Source organism: Aaosphaeria arxii, assembly GCF_010015735.1.
Source record: "Aaosphaeria arxii CBS 175.79 unplaced genomic scaffold BU24scaffold_3, whole genome shotgun sequence".
Lineage (NCBI taxonomy): Eukaryota > Fungi > Ascomycota > Dothideomycetes > Pleosporales > Aaosphaeria > Aaosphaeria arxii.
In genome coordinates this window covers 2174540-2196953 of record NW_022983476.1, presented here as the reverse complement: position 1 = coordinate 2196953, position 22414 = coordinate 2174540, and the positions used below count along the sequence as shown (strand labels likewise).

The 22414-nt window shown below is 50.2% G+C and overlaps 8 protein-coding genes across 8 annotated transcripts; 3 read left to right on the top strand and 5 right to left on the bottom strand.

Annotated features, from left to right (window-relative positions):
• The first annotated feature begins 821 nt into the window (after window positions 1-821).
• Window positions 822-1507, top strand: BU24DRAFT_420668 (uncharacterized protein). Its single transcript, XM_033527533.1, has one exon. It carries the CDS (start codon window positions 990-992, stop codon window positions 1500-1502), a length of 513 nt encoding a protein of 170 aa, XP_033385964.1. The 5' UTR covers window positions 822-989; the 3' UTR covers window positions 1503-1507.
• Window positions 1508-1610: 103 nt separating this feature from the next.
• On the bottom strand, window positions 1611-3456 carry BU24DRAFT_420667 (uncharacterized protein). The gene has a single exon (XM_033527532.1). The coding sequence runs from the start codon at window positions 3318-3320 to the stop codon at window positions 1770-1772; it is 1551 nt and encodes a 516-aa protein (XP_033385963.1). The 5' UTR covers window positions 3321-3456; the 3' UTR covers window positions 1611-1769.
• A 204-nt stretch (window positions 3457-3660) lies between these two features.
• BU24DRAFT_420666 (uncharacterized protein) lies at window positions 3661-6331 on the top strand. The gene is made up of 3 exons (XM_033527531.1): window positions 3661-4179; window positions 4226-5397; window positions 5461-6331. Exons 1-3 carry the CDS (start codon window positions 4149-4151, stop codon window positions 5842-5844), a joined length of 1587 nt encoding a protein of 528 aa, XP_033385962.1. The 5' UTR covers window positions 3661-4148; the 3' UTR covers window positions 5845-6331.
• BU24DRAFT_154392 (uncharacterized protein) lies at window positions 5985-6525 on the top strand. The gene has a single exon (XM_033521309.1). The coding sequence runs from the start codon at window positions 6125-6127 to the stop codon at window positions 6419-6421; it is 297 nt and encodes a 98-aa protein (XP_033385961.1). The 5' UTR covers window positions 5985-6124; the 3' UTR covers window positions 6422-6525.
• A 104-nt stretch (window positions 6526-6629) lies between these two features.
• BU24DRAFT_432283 (ankyrin) lies at window positions 6630-9923 on the bottom strand (the record flags this gene model as incomplete). The annotated part of the gene is made up of 4 exons (XM_033529915.1): window positions 6630-7270; window positions 7304-8243; window positions 8757-8772; window positions 8803-9923. The coding sequence occupies 4 exons, from the start codon at window positions 9921-9923 to the stop codon at window positions 6630-6632; spliced, it is 2718 nt and encodes a 905-aa protein (XP_033385960.1).
• A 1725-nt stretch (window positions 9924-11648) lies between these two features.
• BU24DRAFT_432282 (MFS general substrate transporter) lies at window positions 11649-13225 on the bottom strand (the record flags this gene model as incomplete). The annotated part of the gene is made up of 2 exons (XM_033529914.1): window positions 11649-12807; window positions 12870-13225. 2 exons carry the CDS (start codon window positions 13223-13225, stop codon window positions 11649-11651), a joined length of 1515 nt encoding a protein of 504 aa, XP_033385959.1.
• Window positions 13226-14516: 1291 nt separating this feature from the next.
• BU24DRAFT_460639 (uncharacterized protein) lies at window positions 14517-15874 on the bottom strand (the record flags this gene model as incomplete). Its single annotated transcript, XM_033531833.1, has 2 exons — window positions 14517-14887; window positions 14947-15874. The coding sequence occupies 2 exons, from the start codon at window positions 15872-15874 to the stop codon at window positions 14517-14519; spliced, it is 1299 nt and encodes a 432-aa protein (XP_033385958.1).
• Window positions 15875-16449: 575 nt separating this feature from the next.
• Window positions 16450-17617, bottom strand: BU24DRAFT_345038 (uncharacterized protein; the record flags this gene model as incomplete). The annotated part of the gene is made up of 2 exons (XM_033523433.1): window positions 16450-17165; window positions 17365-17617. 2 exons carry the CDS (start codon window positions 17615-17617, stop codon window positions 16450-16452), a joined length of 969 nt encoding a protein of 322 aa, XP_033385957.1.
• Window positions 17618-22414: the final 4797 nt, after the last annotated feature.

The window sequence follows — 22414 nt, the reverse complement described above, 5'->3', positions numbered from 1 at the left end:
TTTCTGCGAGAATGTATTCTGTTCATCCAAAGTTAGTTGGGCTAGAAGACTTCGAGTTCACGGAGGTCTTGCAAGGCGAAGGTGGGCGATGGTTGGCCGGTGAGGTTGGATGGACTCTCCCGCTCTACCTGTACGTTGACTCGAACAACGTCATTCAGGATGTATGTCAAATCCCATCCCTTTCTTCTCATTTTGCTAACCCTTCAGCGCGTGATTCTCAAAAGTTTCACTCCAGACAAAGTGCGATTGAATCCGCACCAGGAGATTATTGTCCACGAGGAGCTGACAATGCTCAATAATCCCTACATTATCGCCTTGAGGGGGTCCTCTGAAAAGAGTTATGCCAAAAACAATGTCGACGCGGTGGCGTCAATACTCGATAATGATGCCGTTATGGCCTTGATGGATCCATCTCAAGAGAGCTCTCTAAAAGAGAGTGTCTACAGGCTCTACCTAGAGTATGCCCCCTTCGATAGTTTATACACTGTTCAGGCAAAGTACATGAAAGATCGCCGACCTGTTCCAGAAGTGTTCATCTGGCTAGTTTTACGCGCCTTGGTGACTGCATTCCGCACGCTAGAGAGTCGCGGTTATGTCCAGTAAGACTCCCCACATTCAATGATTTGGTCAGTTGCTAATATTGTATCGAAACAGTTGGGATGTAAAACCACAGGTATGGGTGTTCACACATCTGAAGACAAACAAAGAATATGGCTAACATGAGCGCGAAACCAATTTAGAACATATTCCTCAAAGATCGCAACGAAGAAGCCTGTTCCTACCCTGGGTTCTATCAACCCGTGTTGGGAGATTTCGGCGTAATAGGATTCATGGGTGATTATCAAAGCTACAATGGCGGGACGATGGGGTAAGCTAAATACTCAATCATGCTACAATAGTTGAGGCTAACACAATACACAGATGGTACTCACCTGGTAAGAAACAAAGAACCGGATACTTATGAACCTTCTGCATCATACTAACTGCACATGTCAGAACAACGAGAAACCGAAAAACAACTAGATGCCCAAGGCTGGTCTGATGTCCCGAATGAACGACACCATGTATACGCGGCTGGCCTGATCGCGTGGTGCTTGATGAGAAACGCCCAACTCCGGACCAGCAGCGACACGACGCCCCAACTCCCATTCCCAGGTGCTACGGGTGTTGCCAATCCCACAGCGTACTTTGACCCCCAGCATCACAGTGCGTTTTATTCGATGGCCCTTGAGAGGGTTGTGGAAAAGTGCATGTGCATTGATTGGCGGGAGAGACACTCGCTGGACCAGATCTTCGAAGAGGTTACCGAGGGACTGGCCAAGTTCCAAAGCGTCCATGAAGGGATCGAATCAATGTCGAATGAGGAGCTTCCTCCTTGGATGAGAGTAGACCTAGGGGAAGATATCTCGAAGATTGGGAGCAGCTTCTCGGATTATCTAGCGGCGATTCAGGCAAGAATCACAAGAGAGGAAATGAATAGCACGGATAGTGCGCTTCTCTGAGGCGATCAATCCCGTGGTGTTATGCTGGAAGTCATCTGGCATCGGATTTGTTCCTAGCAATTGGACGACGGGTGTTCTTTCTTTCTTTGATTTGTTTCATGTTCTTGTCTAGATGTTTTCCTCAAATTAATGAAAGTTAGCCAATTACGAGGATGGCGAGACTTTCGCTGTATAGATGAATGAAATCGTCAGAATTGCTATGAAACGTTTTGGATGGGGTATCTACAGTTGTATGAGTCGTATGCTACAAGATATTTACTTCAGCAGTTATGAACCACTCCTTTCGTCGAGTGGTGTATCTTCCCCTTCTTCTTCAATGGTTGGCAAGACTTGGTATTTAAGCTTTCCCTCTCTTCTAAAACACTTCGAAGTGTGCAGAAAATGCCCTCTCTTTTGCCTTACGAACCTTGCAAAGCATGTCGCAGATAGAGCAACTGCGCCTGCGCTGATGAACACGGGTATCTGAAATTGCTCCGGTCGATGGAAAATCATGGTGATTGCAAAGGATACAAGCTCGAAGAAATTCTGCAACGCAGCTTCGACGGCAGAAAAGGATCCCCGAGTGGCTTCTGGCGCATCTTCCTGCACTAGATACTGAACGGATAGATCGAAACCCCACAACCCTACTCTGCTCAAGGCAACTCCAGCTGCTAGAGCTAGACCAGCAAGCCTGGTATGGAAGTCCAGGGCGGTAAACCATACTAGGGCCAGAGCAATGGCGATGAGCTGCTCGTTGACGAACCAAAGACCCGACCGAACAGCGCCAATCTTGCGCATCAGAGTAGGGGCAGCACAGGTTGCGGTAAGCTCGAGTGCAACGGCTGCCAATCTCATAGTGGACACATGGAAGGACGTGTATCCTAGAGTAAGTAGGTACGTCGTCATTTGGGAGGCAAAGCTCAGTACTGTGAGATAGAGCAAAGACAGTGAAAACGACGCTAGGAATGCCGGATTCCAGAAATAGTCTTTCCAAGGGCGGAGAGCACGAACAATGTTCGCGACTATAGGGTTGCGAGGCGTGGTTGAATCAGTTTGTTGGTCTGCGGCCAAGTCTCCGTTGTGAGAGTCAGAGCGAGCACGCCTTGATCGGCCCTGCGCAAGCTCGGGGACAGCAGCAAATACTTGAGCGATCGCAAAGTATTCAATGATAGCGCTCAAGGCGTTCTGGCCAAAGACGACCCAAATGGCTATCTTGGTCGAATAACTATCGACCAAAGAAATGCATAGTGGAGCTACCAGCTTGCAGATCAGATCAATTCTCCTCATGGAGCTGTTCATGTCTTCGCGCTCAGCGCCCAGGCTATCGGCAATGACGATCAGCCAGTCTCTCTCCACGGCGACTGTGTTGGCGACGAAGGCTAGCTTCTCAAAGCATGCTAATACGATCGCAATTCCAAACCACGTGAGGGTGAGAAGCCTGTCCTCATTACTCCACAAAAGCACTTGCAGTATCAAGCACGATACTGCCACCGTGTATCTCTGCCACATAATACTCTGGCGGACCACGACTAGTCGGTCTGTTCGGTCCACTATCCATCCTATGTAGGAGCTGAAGACCGTCGCTGCCCCAGACCGGCAAAGGGCATATAGAGAGGTGTAGAACAAGGTGTGAGGAAAGATTGTAGCCAGGAATATGACTGCTCCAAATTCGAAAGTCCTGGCGTTCCATGTTGATAGTGCATGGGAAAGGTACAACCTCCAGAGAACAGATGTCGTGGATGGCGAACTGCTGGATTGAGAGGCGTGACTTGACGTCGAAGCGGAGCCGCTGTAGGACCTCCGCCGTTGCGTTGATATGGAGCGTCGAGGGGGCGGCATGTTGGATGTTGGAGATTGAAGATTGCCAGTCAACGAAATTGAGGGAGGTGAGAGCTCTTTCGACCTGCGAAGGAGGTAAAAAACCGTGCCATTTTGTTTCAGCCTGGGGAGGGGGCACGGCGTAGGTGGTGGTCAAATAGTGGGGAGACGTCTCGGTTGTGCTTCAATCCGCCTCCGTCGTCCCTCATGTGAGCTCCAGTGGCTCCAGCAAGCGCGTGGCTCTAGAGGGACCTGGACCCTGAAATGGCCTATGGTAGAGGTTAGAGCCGATTTCGGCCCGACCATCGTCTATTCCCAATTGAGATGGATTCACACCAACGGCACATTGTCAATCCCATAACGATACGTCATTCCGTCAAGCTTGTGCAAGCTATCGATCGCTGTGCACCAAAACCACCACGAGTTACTCGGTACATATGTACTGTCACGATGCACACACACACAATGCACAATGTGGATTCGAGTGAAGATCTGGCGTCGTGTGACGCACACTCCTGGTCGGACAGACGCGTCCTGCTGGGTCTCACATGTCCATCCCAATTCTAGGACCACACCTCCACCTTGACCACTTGGTGTCTCCATGTACTGACCATAGCTTTACGATTTTGTCTCCCTCACGAGCATATCTTTGTGCTATGCTACATCCCCAGTTCAGGCTTCATGAACTTACAAAAGCTGAAAATGGAAACTGTAAGACCTAAGACGACTAGATCGCTTAGTCAATGCTTGTTCCTGGGCACCCACCTTCAACCTCGCTGATGCCACCACGTCTTTCCTCCCGACCTCTCAGGTACCATAACCTACCTTTGCTGGATCTCTGCGAGAGGAATGCCACGCTCATTCCAGAGTGCGAGACGAGGTAATTGGCATCTACAATGCCTCCAAACTGAGCTAATGTTCAATAGGATGGGTCCTACTACCACTCAGCAAACGTGCCGCGCGTTTTCGACCTACCCCATTCCTCATACCAAATCACATCCCCCGACCTGAAGCAGACAGTCTACAGCAAGAAGCCGCCAAATCACACAAGCAAGAGGGCAGCAAGTTCGCCCGAAGCGTTCTTGAGGGCAGCACCGTGGCCCTGATATCCCTCCTTGGGCTGGGCCTGGGAGGTTATGCGTACAACTACATGTACAAGAAGGTTGTCGAGGACAAGATAGAGAATGCTTTTGCAGCCGGATATTCGTCGAACGAACGCGTTGCGCTGGGGAAGATTACATATGGCACCCATGCGGGCATGGTCAAAGAGGTGTTGGAGAAGGAGAATTGGGTACCCAGGGCGGAGCAGGAGACGATCGACAAAATAGTCAATGGGAGCATGCGTGGGAGATACTATCTCATCATGGGCGAGCGCGGAACCGGAAAGCGGTCTTTACTAGTGGAAAGCATGCGGAAAGTCAATGGAGACGGTATCGCCATGCTGGAAGCACACCACGACCTGGAAGTCTTCAGAATCAGACTGGGGAAATCGATTGATTACGAATTCCACGAAGACTACATTGGAGGCTTGTTCAGCATCAGAGGTCCACGAGACAGCACGCCGCTATTAGACATTGAGCGTGCATTGAACAAGATGGAAAAGGTTGCACTGAAGCTCCGGAAAGCACGCGGGAAACCCCTTCTTTTCATAATCAACAACGTGCATCTATTTAAAGACGACGAAGGCGGCATGAACCTCCTCGAGATCCTCCAACAGCGAGCTGAGATATGGGCATCTACCGACCTTGTCACGACCGTCTTCACGAGCGACGAGCATTGGACAATGGAACGACTGACCCCCCATGCGACCAACATGTCTATCATGAACATTAGAGATGTCCGCAAGCCAGTCGTCCTAGACGCCCTCAAGAAATATCGAAAGCGATTTCACAACGAAGACGTACCTCAAAGCATCCTCGACGAGGTCTTCGCCAAAGTGGGCGGCCGCCTCATCTTCCTCAACCAGGTGTCCAAATCGCCGGACATGATCGCGACATGCGACTACATCAATAAGAGAGAGAAGGCATGGTTTTTGAACCAGTGCTGGATCCTCGGCGACTCCATGGACGACGACGTCGAGGAGCAGCAGAAATTCTGCGTATGTCTATTTCCATCACCCCATTCATTCACATGAAGAAGTCCATTTACTAACATAACACAGGCCGCAGGAATCGTCCTAGGTCGCGCCCTCGTCCAACGCGAACAAGAAGCCGCCAAAACCAATGACAACGAGTTCTGCCTCCCAGAGATCCCCCTCCATGAGGCGCGCCAGATCATCACTCGCGCAGACTACACGCAGGGCCTCGACCACATCAACGTCGTCCACATCGATGCCAACGGTATGGTACGCGCGGACTCCGTGCCCATGCAGAACGCGTTCCGGGATATCTGCAGCGAAGAGGGATTCGAGGCGCACCTGAAGGCGACGTTGAATAGGCTCGATGAGCTGGAGAGCTTGAGCAGGACGAGGGAGGTTGCGTTTAGGGATCCGCCGACCTATGGTGGCGGTGAGGTGCCTGTGCAGACTTACACGGCTAAGATATAGTCGGTGAGAAATAGAAGTTGTAAGGAACTTATGGCTGGCAACAAGATAGATTCCACATATGTCTTCAACCAGAGAGGCATTATACATGAACCGAATAGGTGTGTATATAAGGTTCCAAAATCAGCAATCTCTCATTAAGAAAAAAGAAACGTATGGTAAAGTTGTGTGGATGGTCAGACCACAACTACTACCTAGCTTTCCCGGGCTAGGAGCTGTGCGTTCGAGTCTCGGTTTGGCCATTTACGAGCTCTTTTTACAAAGAAATGTAGGGTAAAGTTGTATGGATGGTCAGACTACAACTACTACCTGGCTTTCCCGGGCCAGGAGCGCTACATTCGAGTCTCGGTTTGGCCATTTACGAGCTCATTTTTTTTGCCAATTTTTATTTGCCAATTCCATTTTCTCTCTTATTGCGCTCCTCAGTGTCCAACATAGGTTTCAAAATGCCTCAATATGCTCAACACGTCCTTGCTATATAGGTGACCGCTCAAAATGTATGCATCGTCATGTGTATTACTTTCCTATATATGTATATTCTCGCCACTATGCTCCTCGTCTCAATGAAGGGTATATGTAACCAGCCCTCCAGTTCCATGCTGTAATATCTATCCAACATCCCTAAACGCTAAAAATTGTAATGAATGTACCGCTATCATAATCCAAAAACATATATGTTTACATGACAAGAATCAAAAGAAATAATAAAAGGCGTAGTCTGTACGTAGTTGTTCTTCGCTGCAGAATGCTCAAAATGAAGGGAAATCTTAATGAATGTGTATGTGTGATCACAACCTGTCGAGAGCTTTACTCATAGAAAGCCAGTCTTGAAGCTCGTCCTGCGATTTTCGCTTCGTTACAGGTACACCACTGCTTTCTAGTGTAGTTTTCGTTTTATCCGGGGTAGGTACCGGTTTGGCTTGACCGAAGCCACTGTCTATACGTGGTTGAGGCAGGACTTTGTGCAGATTGGGAGCTGGTTTGGCTGGTGCTTTTGGTACATTGGATTTGGGCACAGGAGGCACAAGAGGCGATGGGGTCCTCCTAGGCTCCGGTCGTTTCGCTGTATCTGGCGAAGAAGGCACTGATGTAGATGCGATTTTTGAGTTTGAAGGGTGTGGGCGGATTGGTGGTCTCTCCTCTGACTTGTGTGGTATCGTGAGACTCTGTTCCGAGGAAGACTTGCCACTCAAAGTGCGAATCCGAGTGTCTGTTTGCGAACCTAATTGCGGGCGTGATGAGCGTGGCTTGCTTAGATATTCTTGCTGTTTTTCTTTTCTTCGCTTCTCGGTGACGTCTAGAGCCTTCATTTCTTGAGCTTCAGCGCGCTTCAGCATAGCAATAGTGCTCTCTGCATTTTTACCCGTGGACTTATTGTGACTAAAGGATGCTAGTGGAGTTTGACCTTTGGTGTTTTGAACCATTGCCTCTGCGCCCGCATGTAGGAGGCTCTCGATCAGACGAGGATCGCCCGATTTAACTGCAGTGTGCAGGGCCGTGTTGCCCTCTTTATCTCGAAGACCGACCTTTGACCCCGCTTGCAGCAGTCTTTCCGATATCTCAAGCAATCCACGTGATGCAGCAATGAAAAGAGGAGTCTGTCCACTGGCATCAAGTGCATTGGGATCCGCTTTATAATTCAGGAACTCCTCAATGATGTCGAGACGATTTGCATGCACTGCCGAGTGAAGAGGGTAACGTCCATTATAGTGTGTAGAAGCAATGGTCAATTTCGATTTGTAGGATAAGAACACGCGGATCAAGCCGATATCAATTGCCGGATGCCGTTCTAGAAGGAAAGCCAGGGGATGGCGTGTCTTGAGACCTGGTGATGGCGCGTGTCTTGGAATCGCCGAGTCACTGGCCGTTAGTGCATTGGGATCACCTCCAGAGGCCAGGATGATAGTTACTGTTGACTCGAGGTAGACCTTGGGCACAGGCGGCTGGACAAGCGACAAATTTAGGATCATCCATAACAGAGAATGAGGACTACCAACGTTTGCCGGGACCTTGGTGGCATCGGTGTCGAGTCCTAGAGCAATCATGTTTACCAGATCCTCAGTTGGGAGAACTCTGGGCAGAGCGGAATCCCTATGATTGCCCTTGGATAGACGCTGAAATGCAGCCACCCTACGCATCCACTCATGCTCAGCAATGAGGCGTAATGTTCTTTTGTTGGCAGGCGTAGTTGGCTGTACAATGCCTTTACCGGTTGTCCAGTCATTCAGCACTAATGGTGCGCCGTACTTGAGCAAAATTGCGACGAAAGTGGGTTTACCTAGCACTGCCGCAAAGTACAATGCACTCTTTTGATGATGGTCCTCGTGGCCGATACAGTTACTCCTTCCTGGTGCATCCTTGCCTCTTTCAGTGAGCAATGCTTCGATCACGAGTGCCCCTTCCTCTGGTAGCGCTTTCACAGCTTCAATGAGCGGGGTAGCCCCCGAACGATCTCGCATACTTCTACTCACTCCCTTTTCACAGAACTTTGTGACAACACAGACGATATCTTTCCATGTCGCGGGAGCCTTTGGAGTGCTCGTCACAACGTAGTGAAGAGCTGTTCGGCCACTTGCGTCCCATGAGTTGATCCCAGGTTGAGTAGCCAGCAATGGTGCAACAGGCCATTGGTGTTCCAAAGCAGCCAGGTGTAGAGGAGTCCGACTACGATCGTCAAGCACTGTCGTCTCTGCACCACACTTAAGCAGCTGCAGTACATTCCGTTTCAACCCCTTCTCTGCTGCTATGTGAAGTGCTGTCTTGTCTTGATGACCGAGCTTGCGTAGGTCAGAGACCTTAATTAGGGGCTCGATGTCGGGCTCACTTTCCTTGTTTGCAGAGCCGAGGATGTATAGCAAGGGAGTGAGATCGCTATGGTTGGTTTGATGAGGGTCTGCATGGTTTTGGAGCAGAACCTCGATGCACGGTCGACTGTGGCCTGCAAGATGCAAGGCAGTGCACCCTGATTTATCTTTTCGATTCACCTCTATTCCATACTCGATCAAGAGCCGAGCAACCCGTGCAAATCCTCGACCAGGGGCGACGACTGCATGAAGAAGTGTCCTTCCATCAGAGTAGGCCGCGTTGATATCTGCACCAGCAGCAAGGAGTGCTTCGAATAGGCTGGGTATGACTTCTTTATCTCCTGCCAACGGGCTCTCTAATACAGCTTGTAGCACTGTCAGCCCCTCCGCATCGCGGACGGTAACATCTGAACCATGCTTCACAAGTAGTTGCACTACTTGCGCATTAGCACAGGTCAGGGCAACAAACAGGGGTAATAGTCCTGTCGCTGCTCGTCGGTTAGGATCCGCCCCTTTCTCGAGAAACATTTGTACCATTGCTGCATCATTTCGTTTGATTGACTCGATAAGGACGGTGGAATCGGGGTCACACCCGGCTTCGAAAATATCCGCAATAAGTTCGTTATTCATGGAGAAACGATTTTGAACCTTCTCAACGTGCTTCAGTAACAATTCCTTTTCTTTCGATAGCTTCGTTCGTTGGCCCCTGGCACAGCTTATGATGGCAAGCGCAGCAAGAATATTTGATCCGATGATTGCGACTTCGGCTGGAGTCTGTCCATGACTGTTGGTCGCCTCGTAGTTTGCTCCAAGCTTGAGCAATACAACGACCGATGCGAGTGATGCTCCCTGTGTGGCAGCATAATGGAGAGGAGTTTCCAGAAGCGCTGTTCGAGCTTCAAGGTCCGGCCTCTGAGCAATCAGCAAATCCCTTATATCGTCTTTTCGAGACCGAATCGCGATATGCAATGCAGTCTCTCCCTTCTTTTTTGTCCTCGAATTGACGGATGCGCCAGCAGCACACAGTATCTTCACTATTGTCGTGTGGCCCGCTGCTACGGCAACACACAATGGCGATGCCTCGCACTCGGGACGTCCATCCGGATACTGGCCGGCCTTGAGGAAGTGTACAAGCGCGGCTTCGCGATTATGGTATGCCGCATAATACAATGGGCTCCATTCCTTGTTCGGGTCCAATTCGGAGTGGTCTGTAAGTGCCGACTGGACCTTTGATGGCCTTGCAAACTGGCACCTTAAAACTTCGATTAAGGCATGCATTCTGGAGCCCTTGGGGCCCACCGTGTTGGTCGAAGTGGTACCATCCTTGTTCGGATTGACAGGCTCGTCCTTTTGGTGATGGATAGCAACTGGACCATCTTCATCCTCCGGTTGCGACCTGTTCGGAAGAGAAATGCAAGAAAGGCTCTTCATTACAATAGATCATTAAAATAATAATATTATTACTGGGAACGAAAATAAGAAACGAGAGTGGGATGGGTAGAAAGAGAGTCGAGCGAACAACGCAGCCATGTAAGACGATAAACATTAATGGGCGTAGGTTAGGTAGACTGGGCTACACTGGATGTACTCCCGTCAAGCCAGAGAACGGGTTACAGGCAGTCAGACTATTCCCATTCCTGTCTTCATCTTCATCTCTGCATTCGCCGTCTACCTCAATCGTGCTCTTTGCACTGCCATCTCACGCCATTTTGGGCCCTGATCTACCTCTTTTCTGGGGGTAGCTTTCCAATAGAGCAGCCCCAACCGTGTCATTGGAGCCTCAGCTGTCGTCTGCGAGTAAGGCGGCGCCTGTCCATCCCTCAGCTTCACCCCTTAAGCGACCCTCCCTTCAAATAGCGAAGAGAAGATCATGCACGACCTAACCCCCCCGAGATCACTCCCAGTATTTCGCGCCCGCGGTTCGAACCTATCAATTGACATCCCGACCATCTTTCGAATACATGTACCTCGATGAAACGAGCAGCACCCGGGGAGCGTCCGTTCCGAGCGATTGATGGACAATCGTTGCGCCCAAAAGGAGTGTCGTCGGGAACTCGCCAAACCGAAACGAGGTGGCGTTGGGACCTTTGACGAAGGTTGATAGGCAATAGGGTTGGTCACGTGTGTGGCGCTTCATCCAATTGACAGCACAGTGCTGCTCCCTCCCCCCTGCATGAGGGCTTCGCGTAAATCTGGCGAATCTACGTTCCTGGCTTGTTTGGGGGGGAGGGGGGGCTTTGGTCTGTATTTTCGGATTCAGATCCTGGTCTCGGTTGCTTTGCGAAGTGGCTATCATACAAAGGGACGGTCGCTCCCGTCTGAGACATTGCGACTTTCTCGAGGCGTGGCGAAGTGGTATAACAAGACGCTGTAAAGTGCTGCTGCGGATGGCGAATTCATCTTGATGATCTGAGGTTGACGATGTTATCTGTAGACGTCAGGATTGAGTAAGGAGCGAAATGGTTTTCATTTCTTTTTTTGGAATAACGAATCTATTGGTTCCCTCCATGGAGACGTAGACGTTCCAATGGGAAATCTCATCACTAACTAACCTGTTCACACACGACTGATTCGATAGCATGACTGGAGCTTGAGCCTGAATGAATGAATGAATGTAATCCATTTACGATGTGCATTAATGAAAGTTTTCGTGAGAGCTCCATTCAGCCATTGTTTTCTCCACCATAGATGACTTGACATTATGATCCTGCTCGAAGAGACTCGCCCGGATCGAAGTCCATCTGTATCTCAAAACCTCACCTTCTTCTCTACTCGTACCTGACGTCTCGACTTCGGATTCAACACTCCGAACCGCCTCTCTGATACCTCCTGCTTCCCATCCGACTCACCTACATCTTCCCTCCGATGCCAAAATACCAACGACCTACTTCCACCTAAATAACGAAACCGCCCATCGTTCCTTTCATCCCCATCAAATACACCCAACTTATCCACCCATACCTCAATTCCTCTCCAACTAACCAACGACACAGAAGAACCCCCCTAGTACTTCTCCCCCAACTTCCACCCAACCTGACAAGCCCGCGACCAAAGGAAGCAGCCGAGCGAAACAAGATAGCACACGAACGTCCACACCACGACGCCCCAGTAGCTCCCGCCCGCCGCCTGGATGAGCGCGCCCGCGATCGGAATACCCGTCAGGGTGCCGAAGCTCACGATAGTGTAGCACGTAGCGTAGTACCTTCCGTACTGATTCGTCTCGCAGAGCTGGCCTACGCAGACGGGGGTCAGCGAGATGTTGGAGCCGGACGCAAAGCCGAATGTGACGGCGAACACGATGATGAGGGCCTTGATGGTGGGGGCGTTCTCCGGGGTGGGCGTCAGGACGGCGGTGGGCAGCCACAGGGTGACGGAGGTGGCGGCGCAGAGGGCGAGCGTCGCGATCATCGAGTTGAAGCGGCCGAGGCGGTCGGCGAGGTAGCCGGGGGCCCAGCGGCCCAGGCAGGATCCTGCGTTGAAGATGGCGATGAGCTGGTAGGAGAAGGAGGAGGAGAGCGTGCCGGTCGAGGTCGCGAACGTCGTGAGGTACGTTATCGGGACGAAGAGCGCCCACTCCATGAAGTAAGTGCCGAGGGTTAGGAGGAGGTAGCCGCGGTGGCGGAGGATAAGGAGGTCCGGCATCACGGATTGGCCGCGCTTGGGGGGCAGTCGGGACTTGACAAGCGACACGGCGATGATGCCGCAGAAGAGGAAGATGAAGCCCATGATGCGGGTCGACCAGGCGAAGCCGACGCGCGGGAGGAGGTCCTGCAGCATCAGGGGGAAGATGATGCCGCCGAGGGAACCTCCTGCCGCGGCGATGCCCGTTGCGTTGGCACGCTTCTCGAGGAAGAAGTGGCCGATTGCTCCGAAGGCGGGGGTGAAGATGAGCGAGGCTCCCGTGCCGCCGAGGATGCCGAACACGATAAGGAAGTGCCAGTACTGGGTGCAAACTCCGAGGAGGAACGAAGTTGCAACCATGAGGGCTGAACCGGTGGCGACAAGGAGCTTGGGACCGTGGGCATCAAAGATGGGGCCAATCTGAATCCCGCAGAAGAAGGAGAGGAAGACGAATACGCTGAAGATCCATCCCACAGTGCTCTCCGAGTAATCCTTAAGTTGGTTCTCGCCCAGATAGGAATGGAATATACCAATGGTATTCCTATATTAGTAGAGTTAGCTTCAAAATACTGGAATATCAATATCACGAAATGTGAAACTTACATCATTCCAAAGGCAATGAAAGCCCCAAGGAAGCTACCAAGCACGACGAGCCATGCTTCAAGGCCGCCCTCTGGATACGATACCTCACCCTGGTTGGTGGTAGTCACTGACAATGCCTCTTCATCGCGAAGAGCAGCACTGGGATGTTGGCCTCCTTCAAGGGCATCCGACTTTTCCGTTTGCGCCAGGGCATCGGCAGTAGGAGTTTGGTGCGAATGGCATTTTGAAATGACCCTCTCGGTTGGTGGATCACTTGGTGGGATGGTAAACTCGACCGAAGGGAATGTATTCACCTTCGTTAGTTGGTTGCGTTCAACGATTAGTCCTGGCGTGCTGCCTTTGTGTTCCTCGCGCATCCGAATTGGAAGTTCTGTTTCGTTGTGGGTTCCGATATGGTCGCGAAGGATGGATGAGTGTTTCGAACAGGAGTTTGCAGTCGATAAGAGTGGTGTTGTCTGTTTTTTCTTTCTTTCCGTGGAAATATTGACGATTCAAAAAAGTTTTTTTCTCTGGAGAATACGGGGATCTGTGCACAAGTACGGCGAGGGAAGCAGGATCGAGTCTTTGATTCAAAAACTCTTCCCAATAGAATTTGTATTGTTTCTAGACCGCAAGCATACGATTGTTCTTCGACGAACTCGTGCAGGCTTTTTTCTTTCTCTTAAGGAGAAGAAGGAGGATGTACGGGGAATTGCGAAGACGCAAAAGTCGAGGAAGATGTCGAAAAAAGGGCGCGGGGGCGGTTTATGTAATTGATGGACCAGCCCCACAAGGAATTGTTGGAGCTCCTCTCGCGGAATAATAACGGAATAGATGGGAGGAGTAAAGCCAATCCATTACTCAATTGGTCAACCGTTGAGGCGGGAATAACTACCTACCTGGGTACTTAGTTCATGGGGAAGAAGACGAGGAAAAATTGGTACATCCATACTTGCAATAGCCGACTCGTACAATATCGGCTCGGCCCAATCCGATCCAAGCACCCGCTTTTCCGACGGAGAGCTCCTGAACGCTGTGATTGGTCAGAATGGTCGCTTTTACCCATTAGGTCATTATCAAGTCATTCCGCATCAAGAAAGCCAAGTGCATCTCTTGCATAGAGTAAAGTATACTGTATTGTCATCATTGCTATGAAGTACAAGAACATCTGTCCATGATGTTGGATTCATTCCCATAAAGTAACGCCTTGTCTTTGATGAAGACTACAAGGCAAGATAAAGAAAAGAAAAAGAGAAAAACAGTCTGCCACCGACTGAGAGAAACGAGCCATCTGGGTATCATAAAGAGATAAATAAAGAGATAAGAACTTAGGCCACCAAAGATTCCGATTAGGATAGGGTATTCCGATAACTCCGGGTATTATGCTGATGCTGATGTTGATGCATTTTCCATTGTTTATTCAATGTACTTATAACAGTATTAACGAAGACACATCCGCGGAAGTGATTGATAGTTCGAAAGTGGTCGAATAGATATTGTTTGCCAAAGAGAGGTCCGTTGATAAGTACACCGATGAAAGTTGAAGCGAGAAAGTAGTGAAGTTGCCGTTTATCTTGAGTGAATTGCCTACACTAATGTTAGAAACCATCAACCTGAAAGTGAATTGCAACCTAGCCATTGCTCATGTGATTTAGCTTTGCTTACTCTTTAATTGAACAAAGCCTCGACTTCAGGCGACAACACTCTTCTCAACCTCTGGCGGACCTCATCCACCTCGTCCGAGTTCCACCACCTGTTCGCCGGGTTTCCGATCTTGCTAATCATCATGTTGGCGTCGACCTCTGGCCAGGCGAGTCCCAGAATCACTGCAACGATATCTCTGGTGATCGCTCGATCCTTGAGTCCAACCAATACAGCAGCCCACAATAGGACAGGTGGGACTGCTGCATTGGAGTTTATTGTGCCCACACATGAACACGTATCCTTGTGGCTTTCGGCAGGAGCTGCCAGTGATGCCATGACCTGGGCGTATTGTAACATCGCCAGGATATCGTGACCACCATGGGTGGTGATGAGCCCTAAAGGTAAACGTTAGAATATTGAAGAAAGCAATAGGAAGTAAATGAGGAAAACTTACGGTCGAGTCCGAGGATGAAATCGGCTCCATCCTCATGAGCCTGATCTCCTCGAAGGAGATCAAAAGAGTTGTTAGAGCTGGCCTGCTCTATGATCGTGTCGAGGACCAGTCGGGTGCCTCGATTGAGCCAACGTTCGGCGTGGCTATCGTCCCTTGGTGTGGCCTCGCACCAAGGGACAAACAGTTGTCGGAGATATTTGTGGAGTGAACCACACTCCGGGATGCAGATGGTGAGGTCATTCGAGACCTCGGCTTTGGTGGTGATTGTGCCGGCGGTAGTGGCGACACTGCATTCCGATGAATTGATCTTCATTGAGAAGATCTCGGTCTGCGTGGTTTCGGTGGAGGACATCGAAGCCTTCTGCATATGTAGTGACGGTTTCTTTTGAACCGCCACTGCCCGCTTCGGGACCGTGATGTTGGTCATGGAAGCTGGGCAGAGTGAAATAATTTGAGCTAGAGGCAGCTCAGGGAGCATCAGCTCGATGGACTTTGTGGACTTTGTGGACTTTGTGGACTCGGCGGACTCGGTGTACTTGATGGACTCAGTAGGCTCGGTGGGGATGGTGGACTCAGTGGGGGCGATGGACTCGGTGGCAGTGTAGTACTCAGTGGGTGCGATGGACTCGGTTGAAGTGGTGGACTCAGAGGCTGTGATGAGCTGGAAGGACTCAGAGGGTTCGAAAAGATCGGTGGCTTCTGTGGTGTTGGTTATGATGGCAGGATTGTTGTTGGATGCGAACATCTGCTTGACTTTGGCCTTAGCTTTGTTTTTACCTGCTCGGCACAAGTTCTTGACATCGCGACGAATTAGCTTGCTGGTCCAAGCAAAGTCGCGACAGATGTGTGGGAGGTGGCGGGCCTGTGGTGGTGCAATGCCACGAAGAGGTTTCTTCGCCTTTGAGGAGAAAAGGTGTGTGAAAGGCATTGTGAGCTGTAAGGTAAAAGTGTGATGAAAGGGTAAAGGTGTTTGGGAATGCCGAAGACTGGTTTGATTTGGAAGGGCAGAAGGTGGTGGAAGTAGTAGGTCTACTTGAAAGTGATGGCTCGTGGGATTTCTGTGAGGAGTGTAAAGTAGGATGGAAGAAGAGTGTAAAGTAGGATGGAAGAAGAGTGTAAAGTAGGATGGAAGTAGAGTGTAGAGTGAATGGAAGAAGAGTGTAGAGTGAATGAAAGTAGAGTGTAAAGTAGAATAGAAGTAGAGTGAAAAGTAGGATGGAAGAAGGAAGGGATTCCTGTGAAGTAGAGTGTAGGGTAGGATGGAAGAAGGATGTCCAAAAAAAATGAGGTGGATGTATAAAGTTTTGGTACTTATATAGTATGAAAGTAAAGGTCTCCCCCTCCAGCGTGGGGAGCCTCGCTGGCGGCCAGGTTGAAATCCCATGACCAACAGTGCAATCACCTCTACCATGTTAAAATTACACATGGGCAAGTGAAGGTGACTTTACATCAAGAATCCCAACAAACAACGGGTGAACACCAATGACAGCACAGCTACCTCCCTCACAATTTCCATTTGAGTGGTTCGGGGATACCCAGCTCTGCATCTTCCATCCACGCGCCGATACTCCACGGCCGCACGTCCTGTGGCCAGGACTTTACAGCTTCTTGATTCGCCGCCTGATCACCAACTTCACTATTACTCCCACCTTTACCTGTCTCATGGACAGTCACCCAGCAACCCCTCGCCCTGGGTGCGTATGAGGTAATGGGAAACAAACACCAATCCTCTGTCCCCGCCAGAATGCTCTCTTCCAAATCAGGATTGATGTCATACTCGTCCGTCCGCACACTTTTCTTCACTTCCACATCAACAGCCGCCTTGAATCCTGGGGCTTCCGGGACAGGCGGTTGTGCAAGCACAGTACTCAAGGGCAACCACCTCGAGCTCACGGGAACACTTGGTACCCATCTCCACGGCTTCAAGGTGCACGCGAAGAACGGGTTCACTCCGTCGCCGTCCTTGCTGCCGGGCGTGAACACCTTGACGGTGAGTGACTCGGGAGGCGAGGACCCTGCCGGCGTGACCGGGGCGGAGAAGTCGAAGCGGGCGAGGTGCTTCGGGATGTTCCAGTTCAGGCGGCCGTTGTAGGTGGTGGTGCGTTGGGAGACGTATATCCGGGCGATTCTGAGGGCCTTCTTGGGGATCTTCGGGGGCGTGTTGGCGGAGGTGGGGATCGTGAAGTTGCCGGGTATGATCATGAGTTCGTCGTAGGGTCCTGATGTTATTGTTAGAGAATTGTATCTCCATCGACTCGAATCTACATCATTGAACTTGATCAACCTAACAAACCATTGGCACGACAATTGAGGTAAGTCGACCGTCACAGAATGATGTTAGACGACGTATTATATCCCAATCACTCGAGACTTGAATCCCCATCCGGTCAAAGACGACTGAATGAAAAATATACATACCAACAGGCGTATCCCTATACCTAACAATCATAATGACCCCCAAACCACCCACGAACTTCCCAACCTGATCTTCATTCTTCTTCGCACCAACACATCTCTCATCCCCAGACTCCAAAGCATCATAAACACCTTCTGGAAGTCGACTCAACGTCAAGAACAGCCAATAGCATTCGGCCTTCGTGCTCCACGGTGCCAGCGAGCGGGTAACAGGGTCCACGGCAGTTGCCGTCGACGTCGACGTCGAGTCCGCCATTGCTCTGTGCTGTGCGTATGTGGTATGTGGGGAGGGGGGGATTGATCTTAGCTCCTGGTGATGGATTGGGCCCGAAAAAGCGGGCCAAGGAAATGCTCGTCTGCAAGTAGGTAACGAGTAGGCTGAGATCTGTTACGCCTAAGGTCAGGGGTTGGATGACTTGCGTCTACACTTGCACGCCGGCACGGATGCTACACGGTCACGTTTGTTTGGATTGGAATGTTGCAGTAGATGTCTCTGTTCTGTATGTTTCGGTATATCTCTTTTCACTTTTTTTAGGAATGAATGCCTCAGAGCTATTGTTGCTCAAGCGAAGCAAAGTACTTGTAAAGTACGGTGAAGCAAGGTCAGTGGAAATGGTATCGTACTGGGACTAGTGGTTGCTTCAGATCCAGATATCCGGAAATGGAAAGGGTCCACGTGAGAAAGAGGAAGACCTGGAGCTGGTATAGTAGCGGGTAGACGATCGAAATGAGCTACCAGAAAACAACCTAGTGAATGTGCGCAGGAGACGGTGAAGCGACGATGGTGGGGACTCTCTTTTTCTTCCGCTTGTGGGAAATGGATATTGTTACGAAACTACTAGACTCTAGTCGTCGTAGTCGTAGTTGATGAACGCCAAAGATCTCTACTGCACGTAGCACTCGAATGGCGGTCAAGGTTACGGAGCGTTTTGGCCTTGGTAAATGGTAACTAATGAAGAATCTTAGTGTGGACAACTCCCGTAGCTCACGATGGCAGCTATTGTGACTATCGCTGTAGTGCGAAAGTGAAAGTTGTGGGCTCAATTGAAATTCGGAAAGGGTGGAGCAAAAAAGGTGGAGATGGCTTCGTATGGAAATTATGTTCTCTTGCTTTCATATGAAGAGGCCATCTAGCAGCGAAAGGAGCCAATGAAAGTGTATATGTGGACAGTGATTCGTACTCTTGCATACGACGACCTAACTATTGGGATGGAAATATCGCCGTACCTCTGGTTGTAGCTGCGGACCCAAGACTTGGCTTGTAATTGTTTCTTACAAAGGCTGATGGTTGTGGCCGGAAGGAAACCCAAAACGAGGTGGTATAGAGGACAGAAGGGGTTGGTGCTGCCGAGGTCACGGAGAAAGGGGTGGATGGAAATCAAATCACAATGTAATAGTGGTATAGTAGTCGCAACTGACTGAGCTGGGTTGTATAGAGTAGTTGTGTTGTTATATTGAGAGAGGTAGGTTGATGATGAGAGCTGAGGAAGTAAGACGGTGGAGTCAGGCGAGTCAACCAACGACCGACCTGTGCCTCGGGATCATGTGCTACATTCACGTACTTGTTATTTCTTACAACGACGTGCCATGTCGGATGAATCTACTTGGACCTCGGTGCTATAAACATGGAATTATATGTACGTGTGTACTTGCAACAGTGATCAGGAGGAAGTGATTATAGATTAACAGGAAAATACTATTCACCTGTACTCCGTCATTCTTACACTCGATGTACTGGTACGAATTGCAAAGATTCTTAAAGCTGATTGGTCAGATGATTGGAGCATAGGACTACCATGTAATTACCCCAATAACGCATCTTCGAATACATCGCACGAGGCAGCAATCTCCAAATGATCTACAAGGGATCTCCAACTTGGAGTTATGCCTCCATCCGAGAGAAGTCCTCCCAGGTTCCGAGAAAGGTCTCGACGTCATCGACAGTAGACCTGGAATCACCATCCAAATAAGGGAAATGCACATACTAATCCAACCTGAACATCTCCGCACCACGTCCAACACACACAACCATCTACACTCACTCACAATTCTAGAACAACTTTCCCACCAGTGATACTCGACTCGCAAGGTAAGAAAAACACCATGGCGATCACCACATCACGTTACCCTTACCATCCCTTCCTTCCGACGCCTATAGTTCGGGCCAAGCACCTGATCGGAACCGAACTCTACCACCACCATTACATCGGTGACGAACTCGGCAAGCCACATCCTTTCCAGAAACCCAGTAGATCCTATACCCAACAATATTGTTTTCTCTTATGTATGTTTCGTGACATTGAATCCATGATGCCTGCAACCCATGTGGCTGTCCCGTCCATCCACGCCTTTCGCCGCCCGTCTCATCTCGTGATGTAAGCGGCGAACGCGGCGAACGGCGACCGCGACAGACGGCGAAGTGCAAGTGTCCCATCCCAGACGAGGCGAACCGTACGGAAAGAGAAACCCTCAACACATTTCCCACGAAAGGAGGTTAAGACATTGATCTACGTACGTACATACAACCTTAATTTAGCGACATCGACACCGACACCACGAGGAGGCGTTGGCGTTCGTCCGCTGCGTTCGTGGTGGCGAAAGTGCGTGCGGGCTGCCACATGGCGAGGGAGGCGAAAGTGCTGCTGCAAGGGACGAGGCAAGACAAGGTAGATCGTAAGGCCCGTTTGGTTATCCGGGGGATGTGGTGAACCTTTGCCGTGGAAGGAAGTGGTATGTGACGTCGGGAATGATCTGCTCATGGGATTGTTCTAGGACCCAGATCCGATGAGGAGCAGGAGATCGGATCGGAGGCGTGTAGATGTTGTGTACGCACGCAGTGCTCACCTCTCTTATTCGTACGTCGTGGTAGACATCGATACCAAGATATATCTGGGATTCAGTTTGGAACATGAAAGAGGTGTTCGTTACCATCCGTAACTTACTGCTCACGTTGATGAATCAAACAACGTATATGCAATATAATCTCTTCATGATATATACCATGACATTGACTACAGCGTTCTTCGATGCCATACATCTTGAGGATACTAGGTACATACGGCCAGTCCTGGAATGGAAGTGATGTATCGGAAACATAGTCCTACATATGATCTTATCCCATCATTTCCCCACAACAAGCAGCACGCAACGACACCACCCACAACTAAACAACTACCTAACTTCAGGCAACCCAGATAGCCCAACCCGGGGGGTGAAATGTCGTGCATCTATCCACCCCATCTCCATCTCATATCCTTGCTTCGACGATTGGCAATGCCGTCGATACCCCCAACCCACCACCACCACCACCACCATGATCATCGTCCAAAACCCAATTCCACAAGAGAAAGGGAGGCAGGTCAACCGGGCGCCAGTACACCCACGTGGCCGTCGATCCTCAGTCTTCGATCAGGCGTTCGCGCACAAAAGGGATCGACGGGGGGTGGAAAGAAACGCATGGCGTCGAAGTAGGGGAACTCAACAAATGCCATTCTTGTGCTATCGAATTCTTGTCTAAAACGCCCTTATTTCCCTGGAGAGATGGATTTAGGACATGGATGGCCCCCGACGTAAGCCGTTCGTCATGGGACGCAGTAGTTGGTTAGTTGGGTAGGTAGTACGAATGACTATGAGGACGACTGGGGATCGTTATTTTGTCGTTATTCCCTACAGAGATGTACATTTATTTGTTCACTTTCTACATTGCTTCGAAAGCAAGCAACAACATGTGCAAGTATGAACCACTGAGTGGATCCTCTCTCTTTGCTAAACGTGTCTTTAGCACGAGAGTGTATTCCCATTCCCGACCCAAAGACACGTTCTTCCATGGAACGAACCCATCCTTCCCGTTCGGGTAGTGCATTTCTGCTAGCTTGCGCTTGCTTTTGCTCCACACCACACGACATACACACTGTTTTTTTTTTTGCCACGAGCTACTCTACACGTTCACGACCACGCGAGAACGCACGAGCCCATAGTCCTCTATCCAATGGCGTTTCTATTCTACGGGAGGCGTACTCCCTCGTACAGTAACCTACGTTCTAGAAAACTCCAGATCATTGGTAGCCAGCCCGCCAGCATCTAACGAGCTATGCCTCAAGCCCGGAGATATAGGTAATGAAATACAACTCGTAGCGTGCCACGCGCTTGCCAAATCAATGGCCATTGCCGAACCTCTCTCGTAAGTAGTCGCAGGTAGTTCCGTCCCTTGGCGCTTCTAGAAGGAAGTGGGTTATTGTTGCGGCTCGGTAGCTTTGGCGTCCTTCTTCTCGTCGCCTTCCCACGTTCGCGCCCACCGTGGCCCCCCTTCGTGTGCCCTTTCCTGCAGGTCCGACGATGGTTCGTTGCTTAGGTTAGCGCTCTGTGTTGGGCGCCTTGCCATTCTTTCCCGCCGTGGGTCCCGCTCCTCGTTGGGTTGGGCTCGCTCGAGAGGGGCATAGAGCAAAAAGAAAAGACAAGGAAGAAAGGAGGGGTTACCTGCGACTTCACGCATATCGCTTGCACTAATCGTGAGAAAATGAGAGAGTCGTAAACGTATTATTGATTCAGGTCAGGTTGAAACGAGCTCGTATAATTCAGTCTATGTAGTTGTAACGCAAGCAAAACTGGTATATCGACAAAATGGGACCGCTGATCTATTCGAATTCCGTAGAGGCCCATGAGTTGAGAGCATGGAAGTGAGCTTTTCCAACAACCAGGAGAAAACCAACGAGCAGAAGAATGCAGAACTCCGTGACGCTATCCGTTTTATCGAGTGAAGAGCAAGTATTACTGGAAGGGTCATATCCCGAATCCGTGAATGAAGGCGATGCGCCAAAACAAATATGAAAAAAGAGTAACAGGAACCCCGTAGAAGGTGGAATCACCTCCTCTAATGCGCATCAAGTCGTCATACCGGCCCCGCAAGCCGATCAAAGAGATGCACTTCAAAAGAGATGTACACGAAGGGTAAATTAGGCAGACAGCAGAGGCATCCAGGTATCCAGGGATGATGCTGTCCTCGGGGTGATGTTCAACATCAAAAGAGGTGCCGGCCCTGGTATGCGGGAGGGGA

Bases quoted from the DNA above. Each gene is read 5' to 3' on its own strand.
- BU24DRAFT_420668 (XM_033527533.1), top strand. From the start codon at position 990: ATGTCAGAACAACGAGAAACCGAAAAACAACTAGATGCCCAAGGCTGG.
- BU24DRAFT_420667 (XM_033527532.1), bottom strand. From the start codon at position 3,320: ATGCCGCCCCCTCGACGCTCCATATCAACGCAACGGCGGAGGTCCTAC.
- BU24DRAFT_420666 (XM_033527531.1), top strand. From the start codon at position 4,149: ATGCCACGCTCATTCCAGAGTGCGAGACGAG. The intron at 4,180-4,225 runs GTAATTGGCATC...AATGTTCAATAG, and splicing joins ATTCCAGAGTGCGAGACGAG to GATGGGTCCTACTACCACTC. The intron at 5,398-5,460 runs GTATGTCTATTT...AACATAACACAG, and splicing joins AGGAGCAGCAGAAATTCTGC to GCCGCAGGAATCGTCCTAGG.
- BU24DRAFT_154392 (XM_033521309.1), top strand. From the start codon at position 6,125: ATGGATGGTCAGACTACAACTACTACCTGGCTTTCCCGGGCCAGGAGC.